Source organism: Cyclopterus lumpus, chromosome 4 (genome assembly GCF_009769545.1).
Source record: "Cyclopterus lumpus isolate fCycLum1 chromosome 4, fCycLum1.pri, whole genome shotgun sequence".
NCBI classification, from domain to species: domain Eukaryota; kingdom Metazoa; phylum Chordata; class Actinopteri; order Perciformes; family Cyclopteridae; genus Cyclopterus; species Cyclopterus lumpus.
The window spans coordinates 18,850,237-18,874,530 of NC_046969.1; the positions used below are offsets into that span (position 1 = coordinate 18,850,237).

Genomic DNA, 24,294 nt, shown 5'->3' on the forward strand with positions numbered 1-24,294 from the left:
TCTTGTTTACCGACATGTTTTATTTTACGGGAAAAAATTAAACAACATTGGCTGAATGGTATTAAAATGTCATTTCAAAAGAGCAAGAATGTCTTTATCAAGAGGTCAGATCTAGAAAGTGTTCAAAAACTAAAGTCAATTTGTATCGATTAGTGTCAAGACTCAATTATCCAGAAAACGTGTCATTCAAATCCACTCTAAATTAACATGTTTTAGTTACAATTCCCAAATTCTCTTACCCCTTTTTCTAATTTTGATCCAAGAATGAACAATAATAATATGAATAAATTAGTGCAATTTAGAAGAAATACCTGCAGGGCTTTCTGCTCGTCGTGCTCCTCTCTGCTCTTCATAATTTTGATGGATATTTTGGCACAATCGAAGCACTCATGAAAATACTTTGTCATAATGGAGGCGAAGCCTGCGAGCCGGTTCAGGCGGACAACTTGCATGATGTGTTCGGTCCAAAAATACTTTACTTTAATGCTCCGTTTGCAAACGCTCATTTTATGGCCCATTTCCATACGATAAGATCAGGGAGTGACGAGGAGGTCAGACTTGGATCCAAATTCTGTCTTGGTTCATAAACACTGCTTCTTTTTATCATCACTCCCTAAATTTCTTTGTTGATGGTAATGTTTGGAAGAAAGGAGTGCCGAGATCAGCCCAGAGCCTGCAAAGCAAATAGGTCCCACTCTCCTCATCAGGAAAGCAGCAGCACAGACGGGGAACACGGCTCCATTGTTTCACTCCCTAATCTCCTCGAGGAGGATCTTTGTTTATTCAAATGGAAGAGCGCGGAGGTGCAAAGACTAGACATCAAAGTCGAGTCTGTGCATTCACAAAGTTGTCTGACTGAACTGAGCTTCTCATGCGACGTGTTTCCACATTTTTGGAGAATCGGCCAAATACATAGAGAAATATCACCAAATGTCTTGTTTTTTTTCCTTCAATTACAGATAATTTTGTCTTGGGTAGCAGTTAGGGGTGGGCGACATGGTTACAATTTATGACACATCAGACTGACATTGAACATAACTTTTTAACAATTGACTCTTATCTAATCCACACCTAGTAGTTGCTGCAGCTGCTTTTGGGTAATCCATCAAAGTAAATACCTGAAAAGACTAAGTACTTTAGATGCTAAATTATAAAATCCAATCTTTCCATCGTCTGATGGTGCATTTCCTTGTTTCGCCCACCCCTCATAGTTGTAGCTGCTTGTTCACACATCGCATCATAGGACCGCATGTAGCGGGACATTGTGGGTGGGTGGGTGTGGGGGTGTGGGGGCTCCTTTTGCACACAGTACCATACCAGATTTGACACATCTAATCCAGATCACAGGTCTTTGTGGGTTTACTGCAAACTTCACTCCTGTCATCTGTCACCAAATCACAAAAATATCAGCACATCTGGTCTCGTCTCCCAGTTCAGCACCTCGGAGGTCTTGTCCCGCCAGAACACCGTGCTCGTAAAACCAGTCAGCCACGGGACTCTGAACGTCTGATACATTACACACACAGCAACATGTTAGGTAAACATATTACTTTACAGTACAGCTGTATAATGACTACAGTAAAATGATTGTGAGCCTGCATTCAGATTAACAGGAGATCTGAAACTAAATCCAGATGTTTGTGATGTAGATGAACAAAACAACTCTCCCTGGAAAGATCTGATCTGAGCCCACGATCACCGATTTGTACATGGCAGTAAAAAAAAAGAGAAAAAAAACTGGAATACCAACAGTGCTATGAGAAAAAGGGAAAAACAGCAGCAATAAAAATTAAAAAAAATATACAAATCAACAATGATAACCTGACCTACAGCAATACGAGTGATAGTTTAATATCAAATTAAAAGTTATTTGTAACTCCCCTCATGTGCTGATTTGGAGTTGTGGAAGACGAACAGAGAAACTAAAACAGCGCGACATCTGCGGCGCGCTCCGGCAGCACAAGCATGCTGTTCATCGAACAAGAGCTGGAATTTGATCGAGACTGTAGGAAGAATAGAAATATCCCTTATTTGTACTAGTGCAACAGCTGTTTCCACTAACACACCAAAACTGGGATCCGGGGTAACTCCTCGATTGAAGGGAAACCTTTTCGCTGTAGTTTAATTTAATGTTTTGGAATTACAGAATTACATTTCCCATAGGTGGGATTTCTGGGACGAAATAAGGTTTAATCTGATCTCTTAATGCGTGTGTGTGTATATCTTAAAATACACACACTTGAATACCACAGGACAGTTTATCACACACTGGTTTGTGTGTGTTGGTCAGCCAACGTTTTGTGTGTTCAGTGGTTACTGCTGCTGCAAAGAATTAGGTCATTAGGAAGATTTTTAGACATTAATAAAGACATTCTGATTATATAGCTCGAGGATTTTTTCTTCATTGTTTGTAAGACAATTTCATAGCATATTTCCAAAATCATTCGATGTCATGCATTCCTGAATACCATAATGTGTGTATACATCTTTTTTTCCCCATAACACTGATCTTTATCCTTACACAAGTTCTGCGCTATTGTTCCAAATTTCTATGGACCTTATAGCCGCCACCACACACAAACTGGTTATAAATGTTAATCAAATCCATATTGTTTCAATAAATTAAATGACGAGGATGAAACTGAAACCCAGTCAATCAATTCTAGCTATTTGCTGTCATTAAACCAGCAACCAGCTTGTCTGCCTTCATGTCAGTGCAGCAACAGATGCAGCAACACAAGTAGGAAAGACAGAAAAAAAGAATAAAAAGCTTTTTCCATACAATTAAATATTTCCAATGCCTGGTGATCATCAGTACAATAGATAAAATGTAAAAAAACATAAATCAAAACGAAGAGGTGAAATGTTGTGAAGGATTTTAAAGATCCAGCTACATCCATCCTGAAACACCCAACACACACACGCGCACACACACACACACACACACACACACCTACACACATCAATGTGGCTTTTCAATTCATACTAATGGACGCCAGAGCTGTGCGGTCACCACCACTGATTTGTGCAATGATATGAAAATCAATACATGTGGTGAAACAGCAGCTTGTAATGCCAGACAGGCTGTTACGCCCCTTTGCAGCCGTGGAAAATGATGCTCGGAACCACGCAATGTTTCTCTTTTGAATCAGGATTTCTTTTAGCCTTTTTCTCCTCATGTCTTGCGTCAGATAAGATGGACGGACGAAGGTTAAAGGAGACAAGGAATTTTTCACTGAAGGCAAACACAGCTCCCCTATATAATTAGCATAGTGCTTTAGGTTGCTAAAGCTTACTGTTGGTCTAAATGTCTACAGAACCATGACGGGCCTATAAGCGTCTGGGTGCTGCGGCGTTGTCCAGGGCGACGGTGCTGATCATGACACCCTGCACTTCTGTACGTGACAATCACAGTCCAACTCTCACTCAAACTGGTTTCTGTTTCTACGGATTCTATCAAATGTAAAGGTTGCAACAATAAGACAAAAAAAGTCACCTGAAATAGCATTCACAGTGCTCTAATAAAAACAAAACAAAATGACAGCGATGAAATGAAATGTTCTAAAACAAATAAAAAGAGTAAAAACTAATTGCAGCCCAACTTGCTATTTTCCTCCCTTTTTTTCTTGCAGTGACACTCTTCTCTTCGGCGAGCGTGAGCGTCCAAGGAGGGCGTCTCGTCTTGCTTGTACTTGTAGCCCAGTGCCAGGTGGTGGCGACGGAGAGCCTGTTATAGGTGCTTCTCTTTGGTGACCCCATTCTGCACATGCTTCCTGGGAAGAGAGACAAGAAGAGCGTCAGGGAACTGAGAGTGCAGGACAGGACAACAGGATAAGCTTGTCAGGTAAGGTAATCAGGTGTGAGGCATTAGCAAGCAGAGAGGATATCAGCAGTTGTCAAGGCCAGGCAGATAAGGACTGCCACATAATCACATCTCCATGTGGCCTCAGGCTCTTTGATCCTATCTGCCTGTGAGGACGGCGAGTAAAACAAGCTCAGAGGGAGATCTGCTCTTTCTGCATCTACACCTGGACTTCAGGAGAGGAGAAGTGTCTGAATGAGTTATCCAATCGTTGGATTGCACCTCAACACAACAGCTTGTACTGTGTCAGTTTGTTTTTCTGCGAACATACGAGTAGATTCTGTCGAAGTATTCAGGGTTTCCGTGGTCAAAGGCTGCCATGATAATCAGCAGCAGGTGATAGAAGTACACATGACAGGCATGAGGCTAAAGGCAGCTTCGCAGATAAAGACAGACGTATCAATAAGTTCAGATAAAGGCGCAAACAGATATACTTTGGTTTTAGTCAAATTGGCATATTCTTGTTTGGAGCGCACTATTGCTCACTAGTGTTACATTAGAAGAGCTCACCATTACGTAACTTGATAGTTTCTATGGAAGTAGACACAAACCATTGGTAAATCGTAATTTTACTCTAATTACACCTCTAATAGTTATTACAATAACTGCCAGGATGGGTTAAGAAAGGACACTGTGCAGTCTCACAGAGCTGCTAGCATGGCTGCAGACTCTTAGTTGTGTTTATTCAAAATATAACAATACACCTGGCTACATGTGCATACAAAATCAACTTTAAAATGTGTTTATTTATAAAATCCCAGTTCTCTGTCTGGTAGCATTAGAACTTAACACTGTGGTGTAGAAATCTATACGGCAAAGGCCTGCTATTAACAGCAGCTCAACTCTTCAAACTAAAGATTTATTGATGTGGACATTCTACAAATAGCACCTTAAACTGGTGGTTTGGTTTCAAACTCCCACCAGCTGCTGGTATTATTCCAGCCTGAGCTGAGGTCTCTCTGTCAGATGAAACAAAAGACAGGGCGTGTTGGTGTTCGCTCACCCCTGGGCAGAGTTGTGATGTCCAGCATCACCATCTTTGTTTTCTGCCCGAGGTTCTCTGAGCAGTCCGGCGGCCGCCTTGTTGCCCTCCTCTTCCTCGTACTCCCTGACGTCGTTCACCTCTTTCACCTTTAGCACCTTCACTACAAAAACCACAATGAACTACAAAGAACAGAGGGAGGAACAGGAAACACACAGAAGTCAGATTGTTGCATTGCAATTCCGACAAAACAAACATTGGCTATAAATTCTGTCCGGGTTTGAATTAATAAGCCTGATTACCAAGAACCAGTAGATGTTCATGAGCAGCAGCGCCAGGAGAAGAGTGTTGAAGAAGAAGTAGAAGGGGATGTTGGGGACAGACTGGAGGCTGGAAACACATGTGGCGTACAGCACTTTGAGAGGGAACCAGTAGAGACGGAACCAGAACCTGAGAGAACACAATAGAGACCAGCATCTTCAGTATCGTCATGAGTGAATAAGAAACAGACAGAAAAATGAAGTCAGGGAGTGTGTGTCTCTTTGTGTTTGCCGAGCCTCACCAGGTGATGCTGAAGCTGACGGAGCCCATGTTGGACAGCACGTCGTTGAGCAGGTGATTGCCTCCTCCTCTGGACTTCAGGTAGATGTTGAGCTTGGTGAACTCCAGCTGGATGTCGTTGATGTCGTGGAGGAACAACACCAGAATCCCTACGTTGTGGTATCTGAGGGGCAGGGAGCGCATGGTACAGTAGGTGTATACTTTAGCCTATACAAGTCCTATACAATGAGAAAAGCAGCAATGTGGCTTAATGTGGTGATATGACAAACTGAACGGTGGGACACCATTATACGAGTCAAAAGTTGATCTTTTTAGACTTCACAGGCAGACACATTAAACTAGTACCTGAAGGCGTAGGAGAAGCTGATGAGTGCCAGCGTGATGATGTGGTGCACCACCATTACGGCTGAGTCCTTCCTCCACGCGTCCATGTAGACTGTAGCATAGATGGAGTGGCCGTAGAAGCTGCCCTGGATCAGGTAGGCTATGGCGATGTCGACAGGCACTGACATACCACTCTGCCAGTCTGGAGGAACAGGCAGCAGATGTGACGAGAGGTTACGGGTTGATACACACATTAAGGATGTCTGCATATCAATCACAAAGCTAAGTAAAGGTCCTTGGTCCCTTTACCGTTGTCAGTCTTGGGTTATATTTGCATTCATGGTTCTTTGTGTGTTTGTGTGTGTATGTATACTAGGGCTAAATCCAAATTCTCTTAAATTGCATCCACGTTTCCCTCCCTTGTGTAATTTCCTAGCGTCCATACAATTCTACTTTAAGTGGAACGATATCTTGGTGACCTAACCGTAAGTCCAACTCACTTAAAACTGTATAAAAGTCATCCATGTACGCAGCTCTTATTATTATGCTGCATTTGGCAGAGGTGTGCATCGGTGTGTATTGTCTTTCTTTCTTTTTGTCGTATGTCTTCTTGTAGTTTCTAGTTGAGGGTCTCAGGCTGTTGTGATCGTATCACAACTATCACAAACACTTCCTGCCAACAGGCATCTTCAGACTCACTGCTTATCAGTGCAAACTCATGTGGAGGACGACACAAGTGTTGAGACGACACAATTCCCAAACATTACGAGTTAAAACCAGGAGAACACATTTTAGATTATAAATGACTGGAGAAAGATTTTAATTTTTGAATGGCTAATTCACATTAAACTGATCTCAGATGTGCCAGTCAGTCCATATCATCATTCTGCGACTCAATGAGTTAATATATTCTTTGTGGATAAAGGATTTTAAAGAAATATCCCATTTGTATTAATTGTTCTCCATTTAACTTTTAGGTTTGTCCAAACTTTAATTAAAAATATGAATCGTTAGATTTAAAAAAGGCATACAACTGATGGGCCACGCTATAAAGAACTAACCCACAGAGGATTCATCTTGTGTACTTCCGCATACCAGATGTGAAGGGTCAGCTAGGGTTTTTCGTATGTGAAGGAGGGATCAGGTTTAAGCTCAGGGGAATTAGAGGGCTTCTAAAGCACCAAAAGGATAACAGGACAAATGTACGTTAAGGCTGCGAGGCTCGCTCATGTCTCTGAAACCTATCAGATGTTGGACGGAAACTTTCTTCTCTAATGTTTGAGTAAGGTTTGTCTCGGGTGGGATGGGGTTACGTTTGGGCGGCAATGTTTATTGATTGGACCTTCTGTCATCAAACATTGAGGAGAAGGCTGTTAGATGGATCACAAAGAAGAGCTGCGTGGGGAGGCATGGGAACTGTAGAACTTTATTTTCTCCTGGGGAGAATTCCTTGCTTCTGCCACTGTGTGATTTCACCCTAATTTTAGAAATAAAATGCTCATCCTTTTCTCTCTCTCTCTCTCTCTCTCTCTCTCTCTCTCTCTCTAGTCCAGTCACATGACAGCACACTGCTTATGTACACATCTCAGGCTGACAGCTATTAGTGGTGATGCAGCTATTAAATATGAACCTGGCACTGTCAACCAGCCTTTGCTGGCTCCACTCAGAGTGATGGAGTTCGACCGGAGCCCAGACACCTCCATGTCTGATAGATTAGGCACCAAGACCATAAAAGACATTGCTGGATTATAAGTGAAATCCCTGTTACACATCTATCCTCCATTAGCAATGCAGGTACAATTATGCACATAACAAGTGTTGGGGCAACGCATAATGTCTTCTATTATAAAACTTTGCTCTATTTTGATTGATGGTATTTCATTTCTGTCCTTTTGATTGCCATAAAAACACTGATGATTGGATAACAGGGAAAAGTGATCACTTCAAGGCTCAGAATATGCATGAATAGTATGGACAGCGATGAATATATCTCTATTTGAATACTCAAGGTGGCATTTTACCCCCACAGAGTCTCTATAGGATGAAGGCGTTCTGCCTTCTGTTTGATTTGTCATTTTAATATTGTCATGAAAATAACTTCAGCTCTTTGACAGGTTAGGATGGGAAATGGCTCAGTTGCAGTAGTATTAAACATATTTTTTTTAATGGACCTGCTTCATAGACTGAAAAGGAATTAAAAGCAGTAAATTCACTTTCATAGTCAGCATATTAAATGCTGACAGAATATTTTAACCATTAAAGGCTCTTTTCTTTTAAGGTGACGGGGAGCGCGGTCATTCAATTAGCAAACCCCAACAGAGGACCAGTGCACAAACTGACTATAATAACCAACATTTAAATGTGTTCACACTGTTGTGTATCTTACTGTAGAAGACAGAGGGCGGGTCATGGAAAAAGGAGTAGGAGGTGAAGAAGAGCAGGTAGGTGCTGTATGACCACGACATGGTGTAGAAGACCAGCTTCCACGCACTCTCCGGCATCTTGGCAGCATCTTTGGGCAGCAGCCTGCACCACTGTGCTAGAGGCTGCAGGGAGCGAGCACAGAGAAGAGAGACAGTCAGACAGAGAGGAGACTGAATTAATCTAGCTGCTTCTTTAAGCATACAGTCGGGCGAACTGCTGGGAGGCCCTTCAGACACAATTACTGATTCATTTAGATGGTGTCCTTTTACGGAATTGTGAAATTCAATGCGAGGCTCTTAATTCAATATGTGTGGTGCAAACAATTCACCACACGGATTCTTTACAGTCCGTCAATGCACTTGTTGTGGCTTCGGAGACGAAATCCTTTGGTTTCCTTTGTGTTATTGTGGAGAGCCGTGTATGTTGTTCCATGATGTAAAGGCTGAGAGTTTCTTTGCAAAGACTCAAATAGTGTAGCCAGTTGGTCCACAGACGTTTTTCAGAGGGATTGTAATTGTTGCAACAACCGGAGGCACATTTTTCTGAACTAGTAAACACTGGCTGCAGAAAACAAATGGTACAAAAGGTAAAAGTAAGAATGGAGACATCAAGAGACTGGTGTACATTGTTTTTATAATAAATAGTTGAACTAAAATGCATCACTTGAAATATGCTTCTATCACTGTGCACAAAGTTCAAACCAATGGTGTATTTTTGCAGGAGAGAAGCTAATTAGTTTATAGTTTGGAGAACGACACAATCCTATGTACGTGAAGTACTTAAGAAAAACAGGATTTTATTAAATTCATATAGTGGTCTGTATTGAGATTATAATAGAAGGACTAAGATGACCCTGTTGAGATTTAAGTTGATTACTGGCCTGCTTAGATACAGCAGATGCCATTTTTACTGAAATACCACATGCACTCACTTCCTCTCTGTATGTCGCTCTTGTCCTGACTCACATGCATACAGGCATCATCATTAAGCTACAGTACATTTAACCATGTGACCGTCTGCCCCCTGTGCTTAACAAGTCTACTTATGGTTTGCTATGCAAGCAGAAATAGCGGAAGTTGAAAAGAAGGCCCCTGACATCCTGATGCAGCGTGATAACATGACAACTCCCCCTACTCACTGATGGGGCCATGTTATCTTCCTCTGTCACCTCCCTTATCTTGCTGCCCTCTCACTCCGACCTTTTGCCTCCCATTTTCTATCCGTCTTCAGCCTCTATATATCTTGTGGCAGCAGAAACACCACAATAGGTAAGACAGGTACATCAGTTAAGCAGTGAGACAGGCAGTGTGTCTTTGCTCTGCCAAGACAGGAAACCAAACCTACCAAACACACAGACACCATGCCACACACACACACACACACACACACAGACACCATAACACTCACACCCACACCATGCCACACACACACACCTTTGGAAGGCAATGAAATGGTGTAACAGGAGGCAGGAAAGTGAAAGTTGCCGGTGTCAGTGATACAGTCAGTTGTTATAAAGCAGCTAGTCTGAAGCATATGATACGACAGGGTTAAGTGAACGACTACATGAGAAATTAATAGAGACCGCCGTGTGTAAGCCATGCATTCTCAAAAAGTCACATTAAACAATTTATGTTTGAAACTTTTCCTGACCCTTGTACAGTCTTTTATCTCTTGCTTATCATCTTACTTTCATTATTATCCTCGTTCTTTCTCTTTCTCTTTCTCTCTGCCTCATTCTTATGTTTCTGTCCTTTCTTCTGCCGTTTTCTGGATTTGATGGAGTCCCTGCGTCACACAGTAGAGAGTTAAAACAAGACAGGGAAGGAAGCTGAAAGGGCAACACTGATGTGAGATCAAATTTAGCTGCAACCGTCTTGGTGGTCCTCATGTCGGGACACATGAAGAAGAGGATACGCAGCTGCAGGGGGCACATGGTCCCCAACGTGGCTGCTGATTGGTTGAGAATGTGAATATGGTACGTGTCCATAAATTCATGACCGGGGCTCAGGATACTCGCCACATTCTTTCAAGTCTCTCAGTACATCTCTATCAGTCCCTCTATCAACCCTCCCATCCACCGCCTCCTCCCTCCGTCCCCATTCTCTCCCACCTCCTTCCCAGCTCACTCGCTCTCTTTCTCTCTTCACCCCCGTCTCCCCCCTGCCTGCGACATTTATTTATAAAAGCCAGCTGTCAGCACAAAGTATCCCCCCCCCCCCCCCCCCCAAGTCATCCACCACATCACCCCCCACGCACCATCATGCAGGCTGTATCACTAGTGGCGGATACAAGTTACTGCAGAAACCAGTCGTGGCTCTGCAGCTCATACCTTACTTGTAAATCAGCATTACTGCTGCCTCACTGCTCGGTACATTTCCTACTAATGCCTCCATAGCCACATCTGTTCTGCTTACCTATATTCTTCTACCCACTGTTTCACTCATGTTTGTATCAATAGATCACGGTAACATCTTCCACGCCAAATGTCCACTGTGTTATCGCTCGGGGCAACGTGTACACCGACACAAAACTCACTCAAGTAGTGACAACGTGGATTACATGTTAACATGACGGCAGAGTTCTATAGTTCACCTCATGATTGCTGTGATGGATAGAATAATAGCATATAACTGTATATGACAATAATAAAACAATAGCCGTCATGATAACATTGTCGTGTTGTCGGGTCCTTCCTCACAGTAACATACACCGCTCTTTTGGTATCTGATAAGCTTTCAAACTCATGGATCTGTTACTCAAACTGCAGTCTCTGGATCACATTTCCTCTTCTAACCTGTACCTGTAGCAACACGCCCCCACCGAAGCAGCCCCATGCATTTTTTAATTCAGTGCTGTTCCTGGATTATCACCCAGCATACACTACAGAGTTCAATTGTTCCAGATTACATAAAGTGTTACTGTTTAAATAGTAAAGTTAATGAACCCCAAACCCCTGTATGTACGAAGTCTGTTAGTGCAGGGAAAAAGCAGGGAGGGGCATGACCAGACACCAGCTGATCGCTGTCTCTGAGGTCAGTTACTGGCACTTGTTGGGGAAATTTATGTTTTTACTTGCTGACAAATTTTGGACGAAAGTGGTCTCTCTGGCCATGGCCAGAGCAGGGAAATTAAGATTTTCAGAGATTATATAACAGCCTGCCAATGGCTCCATTATTGTCTCTATGTACCAACCAGCCCACCAACACACTAGGTCCCATCCACCCACTTTAGCAATCTACCCTTTAGTTTTCCATGCCAGCCTACAAAGTGGGGGTATAGTGGGTCAAGGACACTGAGATAATCCACTCGTCCTCTGTCGGATAAATGACAGGGCCTTGAATTACACTCAGCTGGGACCTGCGACCATTCAACAGATTCTCTCTCTCGCTGAACTTGTTCTCGAGCTAAAGAGAAGCCGTTTTAAAACAGAAGGCAGAAAGGAAACGGAAGAAAAACAGAGTTTGTATGACAGGAAAAGAGTTGACATGAGACTTGACGACAAATAAGTGGTTTCCATGACAACCATGTAGGGATGCTGGCAAAGACCTGCAGTATGGCATCTATCTCTCCTCCACTTCAGCTCTCCCTCATCCGTCCTTTTCCCTGCTTATCTGCAGCTGCACCCAATGCCCTCCCTTTCACCCTCCACTCTGTAAATGTTCTCAGCCCCCCCCCCCTCCCCCCTCTGCCCTTCCCCGAAGCAAGTGATGAGAGAGGAGGGAGGGTGAATGGACTCCACTGGCCTGTTGCGTAAGAAGATAAACTGGGCCAGCGAGTCAGGATGCTGGTTCATGTGTGGATGTTCAATAAGGTCCCCTCTTTCAATCCTTCCATCTCTTTCATTACTCTGACATCACTCTGTCCGTCTGTGTCACTTTTAACCAGCTCTGTCACCAATTCTCTGCATTCTCTTTACATCTTTTCCCAGACTTGGGACAAATAGGATTAACAAAGGCTAATCTAATGGATGGCCAGAGTTTTAGACTCAGTTTCAGATTAACAATTTACACAATGCTATTTGAGGCATCTTCTAGATTTGTCTGGTGCTGTAAGTAGGTTAGAATCAACATTTCTTATCTCCTTCATTACACATCTAGTCTACCTCACCCAAAATAGAATATCTGCCTCTGTAAAGAGAATATAATCAAAAGCCATTCCTTGCTCACAATACTCTTAAAATATGTAATACTTATTTATCAAATGGTGCTAAAATCTTTCAAATCCAACTGTAGATTCCTTTTTAGTGAACGTTAACCAATATGTTGTAGGGAGGGTTATTTTGTTTTATTGTGCCCTATTCAATCCAAAGCGAGTAATATATCTGTCCCACTGGCAGTTGACACTGAGGCTGAGGCAGTGGTTGGTAAGAACAGTTAAGATTGTTTCACATTGATCATCTATTCATGTTGGTTTGAACATTTCTGTATTTAGACTGAAAACAACTTATACAGCAGTGTGGGGCTCATCTACCAAGCCACTATTTTTCATTGATGTAACTCGGTATCCATGAAGGAAAACGTCCCCATTCTTAGTGCCACCTAATTAACTCAGATTAGTCAAATGTTTCTCAGACTGACAAAACAGCCCTGAATGGTCACAACACCGATCTGGTCTGGAATGAGGCTTCATTAGCAGTCATCACCATCAGTCATAGGCCTTTAAGCAGTTAGTTCACTGATGGAAGGCTTTTAATGGGAAGCAGCGACTGTGGGAGGGAAGCCACATCAAGAAGTGTTTAAGTGTAGGGCACCGTTAAGGCGCATACCACATCATCCCAACGTCACTGATTTGACAACAGTCGGGTCTACACCCCTCTCTCTTCATGTTTCCTGCACCGTGTACATTCTGGGCCAGTGGGAAAACTAGTACTGGCTATCCTTTCCCAGTATAGTCACTAATGTTGGGTAATGGCAAATTCTTCAGTCCTGACCTCTTCCACTCCATATCCTGCCTTCTGTTGATGAGATGATCGGCTGTTGATTTGTATGTGATGCAATAAAATAAATTGACAAAAGACATCCTATGGAGGCATATGTGATTTAGTAGAGACACTCATTAATCTAATCACAGAGAAGAATCACACACGCCATATGTATAATAATCTACACTCCACTCAAATCAGAGTTAGGTACCAGAGTATCTTCTGCATATGGAACATCCCAAGTGAAAAGCAACAAGCAAGCATTTAAAGATCCTCTTTCTTTTTACCTATATTGTAGCTTATAGTTCTTTTATAGGTTTAAGCTTGCGGGTTCTCAGTTCCCATTGCAAATGAGGGCTTGATGATATGATATACATCTTTGGGTCAAAACCCCTACTATCCCATATTTAACCCCCTTTTTATACAGATTATTTGTGCTCAACTTGTTTTTGTATTCAACCGGCACCTGAAGGCAAAATATGTTGAGGTTAGCATGGACAGAGAGACATATTTTCTTTTGAGAAACAATCCCAAATCATTTGCTTACTATGGACCACGAGGGACAACAGTTCTGTCCACTCCAACATACACAAATGGGCCATGAGATGCAATTGTTTTCTGAAACACATCTGGATGAAGCTAGACGACAAGACTAATTCAGGATCAAACAGGAAGTGACACACTCCAGATGGCCACCGCTCCACTGGAATACTGGTGCTAAACCAAGAGGCTGGCTGAACATTTGAAACTCATTTGATTAAAACCACACGAATAGCCACTGGGCAAACTCATTTGCACATACGTGACTGGACGTAGCAGATAGCATCCGCGAATGAGTAAACAACCATGTATGTGTGTGTGTGTGTGTGTGTGTGTGTAGGAGTGTGTGTGGGATTTTTAAAGTATACTTGTGTTCAATTAGTTAGATATGTTAGAAATGCAATTTGAATATAACTGTTTCATAGTTTAGCCCCTTATTTCTACTAAAAAATTGGCATGGTATTATAGTTATGTACATCACAGTTAAGCTGTAAAAATACTTTAAACGCCATGAGAAGTAAAGCAGCGTGATGCAAAATTATATGAATGAAAATACAAGTGAAAGGGACACATACATTACCTCACCTGACACTCAAAAGCAAAGGAACCATCAAATACCTATTTTAGTCTAAATTAAAGCTGCTGTGGTTTCAGTTCTTCTTCTCTTAGATATATTCAAATCCTTTTTGTCTTGTGTGTGTGCGAGCATACATATGATTTCCCTGCACGTGTCACAATGTAAGAGAGAGAGAAAGAGAGAACGTTTCAGAAGGAGGTCTAGCCTGGTAGTTGATCTCGCATTACACACACCTGTATTGGTTCTCCTGTATTGGTTCTCCAACTACCGTAACTTCTGAAGCATCATAGCAAAATCATTTCACAAAATTAAGCCAAAACATATTGTCACATACACTATACATACAGTATACTATTACATATTCAGATTACCATAGAAGCAGCACCATGTTTTCAGCATCATGTACATACGTGTACGCATACATTCTGTGTAGGCTTGTCAATACTACAATCGTTTTTAGTTCATAGTTAATCAGGTGCAAGTCCTAAATCTCCAAACATTTACACAGCTGCACATTTTTACACCTCCGTAAAGGCCTTTACATTCCAGAGCTTTTTTTGTGCAAATTATTTGCACGTTCATTTATGTTAAACCTATTGTTTCTGTCATGAATACTTTCATACAGAACAAAAAGAAAATGCAAAGTTGTTGTTTTAAAAAAAATCTTTTGCACTGCAACTAAAAGGCATCAACCAATCATGTTGTGGGCCTTAAGAATAACCCTATTAAAGTGAGACATGGCCTAGTTTTGTCACGAATTCCCCATCTTAATAGTTGTTTTCATTCTGTTTGCTGGTTTAATTAACTCTCATGTCATTTCAGACCCGGTCATTCACACCTGATCATCCTTCATTCCCTTCACCTGGTTCTCACGCCCATCTCACCTGCATCCCATCCCGTCATTAGTCTGTCAGTATTTAGGTCTCCTGCCAGATTGTCTTGTGTTTTCGTGCCAAGCTCTCCAGCGTTATGTTAGTCTCTATTCCTGATTTGCCTGTTCTGACCCTGCCCCGACCTTCGACTCCCTCCCTGCCTGCCTGCCCTGACCTTCGATTCTCTGCCTGCCCCTATTTGGACTTGTTTGCCTCACGGACTGATCTCCCGGTTTTGACCCTGCCTGTACCCAGTAAAGACGATCATCTTTGTTACCCCTGTCGTGTTTTGGGGTTCCAGTTTACAAGATTTTATTATATTATTCCTTTATTTTCATTATCTGCAGCTGCTCATTGATGTTTCCTCTCATACTTCAGTGAACATTGCTGGGTCCTAATGCAAACCCTTTTTAGGGGTCTTTATATTCTGGAGTCTACATCGTGTTATTGCATTATAAAGCAGTCAGTAAAAGGACTATACATTATTTAGTGGGGGCCACAGCAGTGATCAGAAAGGCTAAAGCTGCATTAGAGCCGGAAAGACGACTTCAAGAAAAGCTAACTGGGCAGATTTGATCCACTTTATTCACATTGAGCCAAAGTGGAAATGTATCATCATCATATTGCATTGATAGGCAACAGCCCTGCCAAAATAATCAACATACAAGTGAAAATGTAACACGCAAAAGGGTTATTTACAAGACTAATTCTTGAACCCTTTTTCGTGTGCCAAGGTCTTCTCTCAAACATTCAACCATGCTGTTGCGTTTTGGCTGAAGTCAGTACATTTGTGTGCTCTGCAGGGACAAAACATGAGTTTCCGACCCTGTTACATTTACACCGCACGCAATTAAAATTAGTAGACACACTGTGGTACTTAAGTAGCATAGTCAGCTCTTTATTCGATGCAGTTGTACATCCACTTCCTTTCATTTGGCTGTGAGCATAAAGTGTGTGATATGTTTTTTATTTGTGTCTCCCAAACTAAAGAGTAAATATGTATTATAATGCTGCTGAAAAACCTGTTTATGTGAATACAATACCATTTAATATCCTCCTATTTCTGGATTGGTTAAAGCAACCAAAAAAGCCTGGGAAAAGTAGTCTCTGTGAAGTGTTAAGATATTCACTCAAGCTGCTTCCTCTCCAAACTGACAGCTAGAAGACATATGGCTGTCATTCATAATGCACTAGCCATGCAATTGGCAACACAGAGAGAATGTGTGTGTCTTTAACAAGCCACTATATGTATGAATCAACAGGCCTATGGTTCATGAGCAGACCATAATCATCCACCCACAGACGCTTTCTTAAAACAAACACTTTCATAGACAGACAGCAACGTTCACTGGTAAAGATAGGAAAATGATGTGCCATTCTTTTTTATTTAGAGACTTTTAATGACTATGGAAAGTGAAAACAAATGTGAAGTATAATGATACACTAAACAATGATTCAGATGCCCATGCTAGATGCAAGTTGACGTTTTTGGGGGGGATTTTACTCAAATAAATATTTTGTGTTGTTTTTAAACCTCATCATGGCAAAGTCAAATATTTCCGTAATGCAACCAACATATCTTGCTTGACGCCATATGGAGCTGAATAATAAATATGAATCTAGCTGAGTCTGGAAACCTGCCTGTAAGGTCTACACACACAAACTAACAATGTTTTATTATAGAATATATAAATACATAGGCGAGTTAAAGACAAATGTACAACTGACCATTAACAATATAAATTAACGTAGGCAAGAATTTAAAAAGAATCAGATATCCTATAAATTGTTATACTGAATTATCCCTGTTTGTTCGACAAGCAGCTCGTCTCAGGCGGTTGCTTATGGCTCCAATAGTACAGATAGGCCTCATTACACTAACAGTCTACTGTAGCTAAATGAGGATGGGATGCCTGGATTAAGGTTATTGTTACAGTTATGGATTACAGTGAGGAGTAAAGCAGACCCACATCACTGGGTTCTGTTGTATAGCTACATCGGCAAAACAGACCTGTCCAGTTCATCAAACAATGTACTCATGTATCTATTTTACCTTTCATTCATGTTAATACGTGTTTTAATCCCCAAAGTGTATATATACACTGTAAGACGATTATATACTAACTAAGTTTAGATAATTTCACAGACTTGTAAGTCTCTCTGTACTTTGAGTGCATGTGGATGTGCCGGACAGCAAGAGAGAGAGATTGTGACAGAAAAACATATCTAATTGTATCCCAAGAATGCTTCTGAGATCATACCTGTAACCATTAAAAGAGAAACATCTCATCAATTATTAAGATCATGTGGACTTTATGAACCACATGCACACAAACATGTGCGATGATGACAAAATTAACTGTCCTCCAACCACTGCCCTCCACCACACTGTTATGGAGTGGCCTTGTTAGAGGAGAGACATCTGCCAAGTGGGAAGCCTACAAGTGACAGTGTGTTCTGGTCTAATGGAAGGCTTTCTTTCCACTGTGTCTATCTGGCGGCAAATCAGTGAGACGAAGCGAGAGGAAGAGGAAAAGGATTGAGAGGCTGGCCACAGCAGCTCTGTCGCGGCCAAGGCCTCACAGCCCATTCCAGTTGACCAGAGGAGAGTCAGACTGTCACAGTCAGCAAACAGAGCTGATTCATGATCCTACTTTGTTGCTGGTGGAACGTCTGGCTGCTTTGGCTGTGATTCACCATGTGAGAGAGTATACAAGCACTCCTGCTGTTTCTACCTTCCGTGGAGTCATTGATTGACCTGCTGTCTAAACAACACCAGACTCATACCAAGTTATGGTGCATGAAAGTGTTTTTTTCAACTAATCAATAATTGGCACATTTCCGTGAGCGCAACGTATGACCCTAGGTGTGTCTGGAGTGTTAATTAGCAGGACACTGACAGATAAGATGTGTGTGGTAAAAGAGTTTTCTGAAATTTGCCAAACGTAAAAGTTGTTGATCCATAATTCAAATTTGTATCCGTCTTAACAAATAATACTATTTTCTGGTATGGCAAATGGCTGGAAAGATAGTTTGTATAAAAGGATCCAAATGCATAAAAAAAGGCAGTGTTATGTAAACCCGCTGCTGAACTTGACAAGCAAGCCACCCAATACGCCAGTAAGAAATTTGAACTGAACAGCTTGATGCTGTGTGCATTACAGGTTGGAACAATCCTCAAGGCAGCCAGCTCTACAGGCGCACAACGCCATCAGACCTTTAACTTTTTGCAGACACACATGCGGTTAGGAACATTTTGTGTCACGGAAATTATGCTAGAATCGAAAATGATAAATGAAAATATGATGGATATAATCAGACATACATAAGTGCATCTAGCACAGTGACACATATTGATTAATTGGAGCACAAACTCTGAGTGGGGCTGACAGTTGTGTGAACCCGTGAGTACTCTGTATATATGATATATGACACACTGAAGCACACAGAGCAATAGATCACATGTCAGGTGATGGCGAAAGTGCTGCTGTTTAAACGCTATATGATGATAAATTAGATAGTTAGATAGCAGAGTTACGAGAGGAGATGATGTAACTAATAGGCCTAATAACCAAACTTCCGAACAACTGCTGGCAATCAGTGTCAAAACTACAAGCAAGTTTCACCTGAGTGGGCACTTTTGGCTGAATGGATAGCACTTCCCCTTTGCCACAAATCCAGTATCAGGTTTCTCTATGCGTCGCTAATGCACAACAATGAGCAGGGGCTTTGTGGAAGATGATCTGGGATCTGTGGTTTGAGGGGCCTTGTCAAACATAAGGCTGCTTTCACATTTAGAATAGCAGCAGGGGATGAGGTGCTACTTTGCTCAATGCCGGGAAAATAGGCTCTGCAACCAGGCTGGAGCTGGCGAACATACGGTTGCTCTACTCTTTGAGTGACTGCTTCAGTGTGTGTGTGTGAGGGGCTATGGGAGGCATTTATAACAGTGGTTATTAACTGCTGCAGCTAGGGTTTGACCACTGGCTGCCTATTTGTCAACACTGACCTATTTCAAAACACACACTCTGATGCTGCTGAATGTTAAAGTCAGCTAGTGGGAAGAAGTTGCATGTGCATGTGTGAGACCACACATCCTTTTTACCAACATGTGTGTGGGTATGAGTACAATTCTGTTCATGATTGGTTGTTACATGCTGAGTCAGCGAGCTTGTCCTCAGCTACACAACCTCGCACGCCACTTCTCCTCTCCATTCCTTCCTTCCTCTAGCTGTCTCCTCCTTCTCCCCTCTGATCACCTCTACTTTAACCAAGTAGAATCATAATAATTTATTTTTAAACTTTCTACTCTCTTCACTATTTTCCACCACCTTCTTCTCCAATTTACTGTCTCGTCTACCGAGGCTTTGCAATAATACAGCAGGAAGTTGCACATGAACCACATGTATCTGAAACCTCACACACTCTGAAACACCCATTTGAATGATGCAAAGAGAGATAAACCTGCATGCGCTCTGACAAACGTGTGTGCGGAGTGAAGTCAAAAAGACAATGAGGAAGGAGCACGGCCACTTTCACACTGTCACATGACATTTAGAAGATTACTGGGTACATTTTCCTCAGAAGACAGTTCTTAAGAGCAGATTGAAGAAGTTCAACGATTCGCCATGTTTCCCATAGATAAATGGCGAGCGAACACATTTTAAAATGCCAGTGTCAGAAGCGCCAATGGATGAGTCAGGAAAGTATGATGGACCACAGTGTTTTCATTTAACAGTGGAGCTCAAGTGGCTTATCAACAAGTTGTGTTTAATTAAACCTGAATATGTACTGCTCTGGCCAAAAAAGTGAAACATGATGAAAACCACTCACTCCACCACACAGTAGTGTGCACAGTCTGTACACCCAACACACTCTGCTGACCTCACCCAAAGGCATGCTCACATGAGAAGTGATCATGGTACCACGTGGAACCAGGTTTCCCTCGGACACAACAAAAAGGTTGACACATACAAAAGACTCTAGTTCCGGGCAGGAGTTGATCCATCCAACCTCAAGGTTTGCATACGTATTTCCTAACTTCTGGAGAGCCTTGTTCGTGGACCAAGTTCAGTCATCATATAAGCATGCGTCCACAGTCTTATATCTCATTGTGTGCTTGAGGACACTGAGGATTAAATATCTCTTCATCACCTCGTGTAGCTTTTGACACTCGTTCTACAGTCATCATACCACCGAGTGAGCACAGCAAGCTAAGTATACAAAATCAAGCATCAATCTGCTGCTTTCATTATTGTAATACGAGTGTACCGTGAAAAAAGGCAAAGGAGAGCAAGTGGGTATTTTAAGTGGGTCAACCTTCATTCTTCAAAGATGACACAGCGTACTGTAGGTAGTAACAAAATAGGAAACTAATTATCAGATCTTGGGTCAGATGTGAAGTAAAATTCAACAGCAACTTCTGCAAATACAGCTTCACTATAGTCAAGAAATGTGGGCTGCAACAACAATTCTATTTATTATGGATTAATCTGCTAGAAATATGTTTGCGATTAATCAATTTGTTTCGTCAATGAAATATCGGAAACTGGTAAATATTTGGCGTTTTTGCTTGATTGATCACTTGAGAAAAGATTCATGTCTGGACGTTCAACTCAGCAATAAATTGCCTAATCGCTGCAGCTCTACAAGAAAAAGGTCCTGTGAACCAATTCATGAAGAATACAAAAACCCTTTTGACAAAAGATTACCACGACTTGATACACAAATGGGTTTCTCTTTGACATTCATGTCTATATCATTTTTTGAGCTCCATATTTGATATGATTATTGGAGGAACCAACATTCATTCTTCACATGTCTGTCACTCACATCACATCATAGTCTACACAAAGTCAACAGCCTCGGATACACAGTGCTTTGTCCACTGATGTCGAAGCTAACGTTTGATATCCTTAAGTTTTCATTAGCTCTGAATCTAATTAAGGGTGTGTACCTGTAATCCTGTATAGTTCAAGTCAGTGCAATTACCTGAGCTCAAATAAAACCTCAAATATATACTCTCCCAACAACTCTCCTCAATGTTTGTGATGTATTGCAGCAATACTCACATTGCATTATGATTAGATCATCACGACTCGCCTAACACTGAACCAACCCTCTTCATCCCTGATGTAAGCACTGTAAAAGGTGGTATTACACATGCACTAGATAACCGAGGGAACACTGACTGATTCTTAATTCACCTGTCATTGACAATCTCACATCAGCCTTCACAGCCCTAACAGTATCCAGCCCTTAAATCCCATATTGGTATAAAGGGGTCAGTGAGTCACATGCATACACAACGAGACACACATACATAATGTAAAGTGGAAAACAGACCTCATTCTTTGCATTCTCAGGCCACATCTGTCTTCACACATGGGGCCGAGTATACTTGACGGTCACCGTAGCATCTACCACGTGCAAACTCTCCACTCCCATCCACAATCATGGCAGAATAACAAGCCACATCCCAGCTTCTGTGTTGACAGCAACAACAGTGTGAAGGTACTCAGGACTCGGATGGGTGGAGAGATGAGGCATAGCGCCAGTCGGTCAGAGCGCAGACTGAGCTTCTGATTTAGATATTGTGGTAAGAACCAATGTTGTGATGTGGCTATAAGTGACAGTGGCTTTTTTAAGTGTACATCCCGAAGTACTTAGTACCAAGATTTTCTCCTGATGTTTCACAGTGTATTGGTTCTCCATTCTGAATATGCATCCATTAATATGATGTTGATGCAATAGTTCACATTTGTAATTATGTCATACCATTTAAAGCCGAGAGTAGCCATTTCTCTACATAGCATCTCTGGGTGTTTTCGGCCATTATCTTGCAAATCAATGAGCACAACTGACGGATGTAGTTTGATTTTTATATGATTTTTACATCAATGTTAAGAAAGAAGACGATTCATATCATCAGGTATGTGACATAACTCAAAACAGGCACTTTCTTCTTATTGTATTCATTCATTTGTATGCCATACATTTTGGTATTGGATATAAAATGAACTATACTAAATCTTATCCACATTCTCCACCATTAATTTCAGCATAGTGTATGTGTGTGTGTGTGTGTGTGTGTAAGATGAGACAAATGGGGGAGGAAATGGGATGTTAGGAAGCCTGCATCAGTTGCAATTTGTCATAATTGCAGTTAATGACCTAGCTGCCATGTTCCAAAAGTACCAATTAGGCAAGTCTTTTTTCACCAGAATATTTGCAATCTGTCACCAGGTCACCAGAAGGAATACAATCAGGATACAGCTCCATGGTTGTAACTACCTGTAGGACTTTATTGGCTAGGGTCATTATCCAGCAATTTAACTATAAAACACATTATTTCATTAGAATGAAAACGCAATGAAATTCCAACACCTTTCTGTGTGTGGGAATTGAAATCACCAAAAGGAATTTCTGAATTTCAGATGTATTTATTGCACCTGTTCAGCTCAAATGTTTGCCAAACAGAAGTATAGATAAGGGCGTTTACTGTCCAACAAGCTCACATCCTGTTCCCCCTGATTGGCTCTATTATCTTAAGCCTAAAACTGGATATAATATTTGTTAACACGTGTTATTCCCAGTCTCACGGCAGTCTGCCCGGAGCTTGTGCAGTCAGTCTCTCCGGAGAGATGGGCGGCACAGAGGCCCCACTTCTGCAGTGCTGGGCTCTAATTAGAGAAATTAGCTACTAAACCCATTAATTAAGGGTGTCAGTAAATTAACCTTGGGGAGCGGGAATTGATATGTGTTGTGAATGTGTGCCACCCACCTGAAACAGACTTTCTGTCAGTCCCCGCCTGACTTGCGTCCACAAAAAGGCGCTAAAGAGGAACAGGACGATTTCGGTCCAGGTAATGTATGCGTTATCGAGGAGAGTCCGTTTGGAGAGCTCCAGACCGCAAGAACTACAGTCTCTCCATGCGCCCAGCATCACGGTGGAGGCTCTGGTAATGAGGTCCAAGTATCCCGGCATGGGCTCCACTTCGACTGGCCCGGCGTCTCCGCTTTGACCGCTCATTGTGGTTTCGGCGCAGAGAGAACAAAAAACGTGCAACCCGAAAATAGAAAGAAAAATACTCCAATTGAGGCTCAGAGGGAGAGCAGGGAGCAGCACGGTCCAGACCGTGTGGCTGATCCGGGAACCAGCTTGCTAGCTCACAAACAAAAATGCTAAAACAAGCTTATCTAACAGCTTACTCCTCTTCAGTAGCCTAATTCTTTGTTTTCCAAATTAAGACCTGGACCCATACATCCCGTTTCATGAATAAAAGCAGGGCCCACCGACTATGAAGCTGTATATGTTAACCACGCGCACCCAATTAACAAATATGGTTTGAACAATTAACGTGAGCCATTAGCGCGTGTCTGGTGGCGGCTTCCTCTGTTCGTCATCCCGCACACTGGCTCCTCCGCAGCGCGTCCTGGTTAGCCGCCTAGCTAACTTAATTCAAACGCACACAGCAGCGAGAGGACCCGCGTCGGATGCGGCTTCCGAGCTGAAGCTCGCTCGCCTGAATAAATTACCCTTAAAACGTGACGGGAGCTCACGCACGCGAACGAATTCAGCTTGCGGTCCGTTTCGTGTCGCCCTTTCCAGCGCCGAGCCCCGCCAGCACATGCGATCACAGCGCCGCGCCGCTGTAACGCCTCATCTCCCTCCGTTACTCGCCTTATGTAACGGCTCTGTGCCGCTTCGTCAGTCGGAACAGCAGATTACCGACGAACCCGACGCACGCAGACGAGTTATTCCTACGAATAGATGAGGATAAGTGTACAATTGTCCTGTGAAGAGGCCGCCGTCGCTGCTGCTTCTCCGCTGCTGCCGCTCTGGTCAAGTGTCCGGCGCTGCGTTTTAATGAGCCGTGCTTCGCTTTCAATGGATATTTCAACTGGTACGTTGGAAAGAGGACAGTGTGCGTTTATGCAAAAAGAAGAAGAAAGAAAAAAGCCGACAGGGGCGTGACGTAATTAGTGGCCCGCTACCTTTTCTTTTAACCCTCTGCTTAAGGATTACAAAGGATGACTTAAAGAGACAGTGTAGACACATGATGTATACCTGACTACACGCACACACACACACAAAATACTATTAAAAAAATAATTTAATCATACAAAAATGTGACCAAAGAAAACACTAGATCATTTTTCAAATTTAATTTGGCTTAAATAATTAGTGTCTGCATGGAAACACACACAAACATTTTTTTTTTTTAAAAA

At 42.1% G+C, this 24,294-nt stretch overlaps 1 protein-coding gene across 1 annotated transcript; it reads right to left on the reverse strand.

Moving 5' to 3' along the window:
• Positions 1-8: 8 nt before the first annotated feature.
• On the reverse strand, positions 9-23,999 carry cers1 (ceramide synthase 1). Its single transcript, XM_034531388.1, has 7 exons — positions 22,847-23,999; positions 8,116-8,275; positions 5,751-5,931; positions 5,407-5,568; positions 5,147-5,294; positions 4,866-5,026; positions 9-3,773 (listed from the first exon to the last, which is right to left on the reverse strand). Exons 1-7 carry the CDS (start codon positions 23,093-23,095, stop codon positions 3,731-3,733), a joined length of 1,104 nt encoding a protein of 367 aa, XP_034387279.1. The 5' UTR covers positions 23,096-23,999; the 3' UTR covers positions 9-3,730.
• Between the last annotated feature and the right edge of the window lie 295 nt (positions 24,000-24,294).